This window comes from Eubalaena glacialis, chromosome 11, assembly GCF_028564815.1.
Source record: "Eubalaena glacialis isolate mEubGla1 chromosome 11, mEubGla1.1.hap2.+ XY, whole genome shotgun sequence".
Classification (NCBI taxonomy): domain Eukaryota; kingdom Metazoa; phylum Chordata; class Mammalia; order Artiodactyla; family Balaenidae; genus Eubalaena; species Eubalaena glacialis.
In genome coordinates, this window is record NC_083726.1 from 99,380,726 (window position 1) to 99,388,105 (window position 7,380).

General features: G+C 35.2%; 1 protein-coding gene across 1 annotated transcript in view; it reads left to right on the forward strand.

The window, feature by feature from the left end:
* Positions 1 to 7,380, forward strand: part of RECQL (RecQ like helicase) — a 35,437-nt gene that overhangs the window by 26,734 nt on the left and 1,323 nt on the right. Inside the window, exons 9-14 of the mRNA XM_061205076.1 lie at positions 637 to 785; positions 878 to 995; positions 1,763 to 1,901; positions 5,415 to 5,506; positions 6,589 to 6,808; positions 7,148 to 7,277. Coding sequence (XP_061061059.1) covers positions 637 to 785; positions 878 to 995; positions 1,763 to 1,901; positions 5,415 to 5,506; positions 6,589 to 6,808; positions 7,148 to 7,277 — 848 coding nt within the window. The remainder of the gene's footprint in view (positions 1 to 636; positions 786 to 877; positions 996 to 1,762; positions 1,902 to 5,414; positions 5,507 to 6,588; positions 6,809 to 7,147; positions 7,278 to 7,380) is intronic.

Below are 7,380 nucleotides of genomic sequence, written 5' to 3' on the forward strand. Positions count from 1 at the left end.
CTAAGTATAGATGGAGTTGAGAGTGCGTATAACATGTGTTCCAGGATTAATGTAGAGACAAGTGTTACTAAAGCAAAGAGTTGGTGTAAAGTAGCATTTCAAAACTATTCTGTAGATTTTCAGGAGATATTAATAGGGGCCATGGGTAAAAGGATTTCCAGGGTCAAATAAGTTTGAGAAAGGCTGCAGCTGTTTATTCCTCCTGCAGAGTCACAGGGTATATCAGCACCTTAGAAGTTCTGACCAGCCCTGCAAACAAAGAGACACACGTGTTTGTCTTTGTTAACCTTCCCAAACTTATTTGCACACGAAACTCTTTTCTCATAGCATGCTTGTTAATATCTTGTGGAGCTGTGAGGCATCAGTTTGAGAAAGACTATGTAGTGGGAGATAAAGTTGGAGAGAGAACTGAGATAATGGGAACCCAAACTGGTGGCTCCAGGCTTGTTACTGCTCTGGAGCAAGTTGGTGATCAGACTTTGAATTACACTGAAAAATCAGTATGTGTTCAGGGCCTTGGAATTTTTCATAATTCTTATTTTCCCCCATGCATTGTAATTATCAACCTCTTCAGTGTGTGAGTTAAAAATTTTCTAGGAATGTACAATATATATCTAACCATTTCTTTTACTACAGGAATAATATATTGCTTTTCTCAGAAAGACTCTGAGCAAGTTACAGTTAGTTTACAGAAATTGGGGATTCCTGCAGGGGCATACCATGCCAATATGGAACCAGAAGATAAGACCAAGGTTCACAGAAGATGGTCAGCTAATGAAATTCAGGTTAAGTAATAGATCTTCAATAGAAGCCCAATTCACCTTTGAATATATTTTAACTTGACTTAATTAATATATAAAATGTTAACACATTTTAGGTAGTAGTGGCAACAGTTGCATTTGGTATGGGAATTGATAAACCAGATGTGAGGTTTGTTATTCATCATTCAATGAGTAAATCCATGGAAAATTATTACCAAGAGAGTGGACGTGCAGGTATGTGTAATTCACATCCAGAAATAATTTTTTTTAATGTTTATTTATTTGGCTGCGTCAGGTCTTAGTTGCAGTGTGTGGGCTCTTTCGTGGCACGCAGGCTTCTCTCTAGTTGTGGCACGTGGGCTCCAGAGTGCGCGGGCTCAGTAGTTGCAGCTTGTGGGCTTAGTTGCTCCACAGCATGTGGGATCTTAGTTACCTGACCAGGGATTGAACCCGTGTCCCCTGCATTGGAAGGCAGATTCTTAACCACTGGACCAGCAGGGAAGTCCCCTAGAGATAATTTTTAAAGAGCTTTAAAAACACTATAAATGATGTTTAATACTGTATTTTTAATCTTCTTTATTGGCTAGTATTTTTATAACAAACAATGAAATCTTTTTTCTAGTTTTATATTTGCCTATGGAGAAATTTTATTTATGTTCTATTGGAGTGTCATGAATTATTTCTTCTCATATTTGCTAAAATAATTTTATGTCCATCTTTGCCTCCTGAGTTTTTAATTAGTGGTTTCAAGTCTATAATTTAAATAACTGGATTACTTATGGACACATTTTTAAGCTAGTAAGGCTGGTTACTGATAGATCTCTTTAGTCATTTTTTAAAAAATTTGAGGGCAGCTGTTACAAATTAACTTTCACAGCTCTGTCTGAAATTTCTAGATATATATTTAGACTACGAAATATTGCCAGCAAATTTTATATATTATTTTTGCATGTTTGACTTTTTAAAGTAATTATGCAATCTCAAGATTCTTCCCACTGCAGGTCGAGATGACATGAAAGCAGACTGTATTTTGTATTATGGCTTTGGAGATATATTCAGGATAAGTTCAATGGTGGTGATGGAAAATGTGGGACAACAGAAGCTCTATGAGATGGTGTCATACTGCCAAAACATAAGCAAGTAAGCACACACCTTTTTGTCACTTTTGTCAATTAAAGACAAGCACAATATGAAAGCATATGACATTACTTTGAGTCCTTACTCAAGTGAGTAAGTACATTAGTGAAACATCAAGTGCAAACCAGTAAAAGCAGATGTCTGAAGGGTGGGAACCAGTACATGAAACTGCAGGATGCCTGAATCTAAGAAAATATATTCTCAGATATAGAGAACAAAGTAGTGGTTACCAGTGGGGAGAGTCGGGGAGGAGCAATATAGGGGTGGGGGTGTGGGAGGTACTGCAACACAGGGAATATAGCTAATATTTTGTAATAATTGTAAATGGAAAGTAACCTTTAAAAATTGTATAAAAGTAAAAAAATAAATAAATAGTATCTTAAGTCTAAAAAAAAGAAAAAAGTCATTCTCTATCTGTTTGGGAAGGATAGCTGTTAACTTTTTTCTAAATGTTTGGTAGAATTCACCTGTGAAGCCATCTAGTGCTGGTCTTTTGTTTCTTGGGAGTTTTTAAATTACTGATTCAATTTCATTACTGGTAATTGGTCTGTTCATATTTTTTATTTCTTCCTCGTTCAGTCTTGGGAGATTGTACATTTCTAGGAATTTGTCCATTTCATCTAGGTTGTCCATTTTATGGGCAAATAGTTGTTCATAGTAGTCTCTTTGATCTTTTGTATTTCTGTAGTATTGGTTGTAACTTCTTTTTCATTTCTGATTTTACTGATTTGGGCTCTCTCTTTTTTTCTTGATGAGTCTGGCTAAAAGTTTATCAATTCTGTTTATCTTTTCAAAGAACCAGCTCTTAGTTTCATTGATCTTTTCCATTGTTTAGTCTCTAGTTCATTTATTTCTGCTCTGATCTTTATGATTTCTTTCCTTTCACTATCTTTGGGTTTTGTTTGTCTTTCTTTTTCTGGTTCCTTTAAGTGTAGGTTTAGGCTGTTTATCTGAGATTTTTGTTTCCTAAGATTATATCACTATAAATTTCCCTCTTAGAAAGCTTTTGCTCCATTCCATAGATTATGAATCATTGTGTTTTAGTTTTCATTTGTCTCCAGGTATTTTTGCATTTCTTCTTTGATTTCTTCAGTGATTCATTGGTTGTTTAGTAGCATATTGTTTAGCCCCTGCATGTTTTGTGTTTTTTTGCAGTTTTTTTCTTGTAGTTGATTTCTAGTCTCATAGTGTTGTGGTTGGAAAAGATGATTGATATTTTCTTAAATTTACCAAGGCTTGTTTTGTCGCCTAGCATGTGATCTATCCTGGAGAATGTTCCATGTGCACTTGAAAAGAATATGTATTCTGCTGCTTTTGGATAGAATGTTCTATATATATCTATTGAAACAATCTGGTCTAATGTGTCATTTAAGGCCAGTGTTTCCTTATTGATTTTCTGTTTGGATCATCTGTCCATTGATGTAAGTGGGGTATTACAGTCCCTTACTATTACTGCGTTACTGTCAGTTTCTCCCTTTTTGTCTTAATATTTGCTTTATGTATTTAGGTGGTCCTACGTTGGGTGTATATATATTAACAATTGTTATATCTTTTTGGATTGACTCCTTGATCATTATGTAATGTCCTTCTTGAGTCTTGTAACAGTTTTCCTTTTAAAGTCTGTTTTGTCTTATATGAGTATTGTTACCCCCACTTTCTTTTGATTTCCATTTGCATGGAATACCTTTTTCCATCCCCTCACTTTCATTCTATGGGTATCTTTAGAGCTGAGGTGAATCTCTTGTGGGTAGCATATATATGCAGGTCTTGATTTTGTATCCATTCAGCCACTCTGTGTCTTTTGATTGGAACATTTAGTCCATTTACAGTTAATGGAATTATTGATAGGTATGTACTTATTGCCATTTTGCTAATTGTTTTGGGGTGGTTTTGTAGGTCTTTTTTGTTCCTTCTTTTGCTCTCTTGTGATTTGATGACTATCTTTAGTATTATGTTTGAATTCCTTTTTCTTTATTGTGTGTTTATCTATAATAGATTTTTGGTTTGTGGTTACCATGAGGTTTATATATGGCAATTTCTCTCTATATATACATGACTGTTTTAAGTTGCTGGTCTCTTAATTTCAAATGCATTTTAACAATCCTGCATTTGTACTCCTCTCCCCCACAATTACTATTTTTAGTCTCAGTCATCTTTGTAGTCTTATTGCCTATCATATAAAAATGACTCAATATTTTTGAAATAAGCAGCAATTAGACTGTGATAGAAAATGGCATTTCTTTCCTATGGATGCCACAATAATCTAGTTTAAAAAATGAGAAAATGAAAATTTCCTTAAAATATCTAATATCCAATATCCCCCATGAAGCATATTTTGGGGTTTACACTCAAACTGATATGTAAAATACAAGAAACTGCTATCAGGAAGAGTCTATTAATATAGGCATACCTTGGAGATATTGCAGTTTCAGTTTGAGACCACTGCAATAAACTGAATATTGCAGTAAAGCAAGTCACATGAATCTCTTGGTTTCCCAGTGCACATATGTTATTTTTACACTATACTATAATCTGTTAAGTGTAAAATAGGATTATGTCTATAAAAATAAGGTACATACCTTAATTTAAAAATTATTACTAATAAATGCCAACCATCATCTGTGCCTTCAGCAAATTGTAGTAGTAATTCAGACTACTGATCACAGCTCACCATAACAATATAATAATATTGGAAAAGTTTGAAACATTGTGAGTATTATGCAATTGTGACACAGAGACATGAAGTGAGCAAATGCTGTTAGAAAAATGGTGCCAATGGACTTGCTCAATGCAGGGTTGCCACAAACCTTCAATTTGTAAAAAACACGGTATCTGTAGAGCACAGTAAAGCAAACTGCGGTAAAACAAGGTACGCCTGTAGTTGTGAAATACTGAATCTCAGACAATTTTTTAAAAGCAATGTCTATTAACAACATATGGAAAAAATTATTATACGTGGTGGGCAGCATAATGGTCACCCAAAGATGTCCACATCTGAATCCCTGGAACCTGTGAGTGTGCTACTTTACATGGCAAAAGGGAATTAAGGTTGCAGTCAGCTGATCTTAAAATAGGGAGATAATCCTGAATTATTTAGGTGGGCCCACTATAATCACAAGGATTCTTAAATGTGGAAGGAGGCATAAGATGTCAGAGTGATGTGAAGACTTAACCCACTGTTGCTGGCTTTGAAGATAGAGGAAACGGGGCCATAAGCCCAGGAATGCAGGCAGTCTTTAGAGTCTGGAAAGGGCAAGGAAACAGATTCTCCCCAAGAGCCTCCAGGAGAAATCCAGCCCTGCTGACACTTTGATTTTAATCCAGTGAGACCCATGTCAGCCTTCTAACCTACAAAAATGTAAGATAATAAGTTTGTGTTGTTTTAAGCCACCAAGTTTGTGGTAATGTTATGGCAGCAATAGGAAATTAATACAGTATATAACTCTGTATTTTAAAATAGGGATTCTTAAAAGTCTATTAATTATTTGATAATTTGTATCTCTGATGTGTTTGCAGCTGTCGCCGTGTGTTGATAGCTCAACATTTTGATGAAGTATGGAGCCCAGAAACATGCAACAAAATGTGTGATAATTGCTGTAAAGAGACTTGTGAGTTGTTTTTTAAATCCTTATAGGCTAATATTTATATGTAGGAGTGCATGAGGGCAATATTAGACACCCAAAATGGATTTAAAAGAATAAGCAAGGTGTGAATAGAACTTCCCAGATTCAAAAGTGACAACACAAAGTTTTGAAACAGAGGCAAAATTAAAAGCCATATGTGTATGCATTTATTTTATGTTGCTCCACTGAGGACATGTTAAATTTTTAAGAAATGAAGGGAAAAGTTTAAAAACCTTCTGAATAGAAATAATATTTTAAGTAAGAGAACGCTAACCTCCTGTGATAATCTCTAATGCTTTATAGTTACTGATTGGAAAGAGAAATTTAGTGCAAAATAGAGACTATAGCATATCATTTTTGATCCAGATAATGGCTAACCACTCATAAGACACTAATTTAGCAGTGTGTTGGTGCTGTCTTTTCACTTTTTAAAATCCTGTGTGTATGTGTATTATTGGAAGAGCTGGACTAACCCATTCCTCATTGAGTTCTGATGCCTTGGTCAGTGAAGGTCACAATTTTAACTTTGCAGCTAGAGAAAATTATTTATGATTATTTGATTACTTTATACTGAGCAAATTAACAAGAGCCTGATACATACATCGGAGTGCTAGTATCAGTAATTGGGAATAACTGTCCACGACATTCTTGTCATGAAATTAGAGTCCCTAGGAAGCCATACCGGTTGTCAGAATATTGCTTAATGAGCACGTATCAGGTAACATGAAGAACAGACTGACTGGCCTATGAACACCGCTAAGTATTTGTCATAATCATGTTTGGCTGACACTCTTTGGTTCCTAGAGCATACCCAAAGGCCTTCTGATAACCAGATTATTTTCTTTACATCACTTAAATCTCACAGTGTCTTACAGCGACTATAGCTTAATCTAGTGATAAGAGACTTGAGCAACAGTCTTAGTTCAGAACATAGAAACAAATCAGTGTTTAGGGTGGCTCACACTGGGTGAAGACTTATTTTTTAAACCAGTCTAACCACTTAGGACAGCCTCTCCTTGCCCTAATTTTGAAATCCCATTCACCTGTAACCATGACTTTCATTATAGCATTTGAAAGAACGAATGTAACAGCGTACTGCAGGGATCTAATCAAGATCCTGAAGCAGGCAGAGGAAATGAAAGAAAAGCTCACTCCGCTGAAATTGATCGACTCTTGGATGGGAAAGGGTGCGGCGAAATTGAGAGTAGCAGGTGTTGCTCCTCCCGCACTCCCTCGTGAAGACCTGGAGAAAATTATCGCGCACTTTCTTATACGGCAGTATCTCAAGTATATACAAACCCATTGCTTGCCCTTTCATGTTGTCTTTATGATTCTCATTTTTAGAACTGCAGCAGAACAAATGGTTTTGTGGTTGTTTCATAAGAACTTTAAAACGCTATGCAAAATTTACCTAGTAAACAAATTCAAACTTTGATTACTGTATGTCAAAAAAGCACAAAACTAAAATACTTTTTATAAAGATAAACTGCATTTTTATACTAAAAGTTTTATATTTCATATCAATGTTACTTAAAATTATTGCACTTATTTTTTTTTTTTTTTATAAATTTCAGTTTGTTGTCTGCAACTTGTCAAAACCTGATTGTTGGCCTTTATCTTCTGCAGAGAAGACTACAGTTTTACAGCTTATGCTACCATCTCGTATCTGAAAATAGGACCTAAAGCTAATCTTCTGAACAATGAGGAACATGTTATTACCATGCAAGTAAAGAAGCCCACGCAGAGCTGTTTCAGGGTAGTTATTAATTTTTAATTTTTATATATTTGAAAAAGACATTAAAGCCTATGGGATGCTTTTCTTTAACTAGTACTCTCCTGGGTCCAGTGGAGCATAAGAA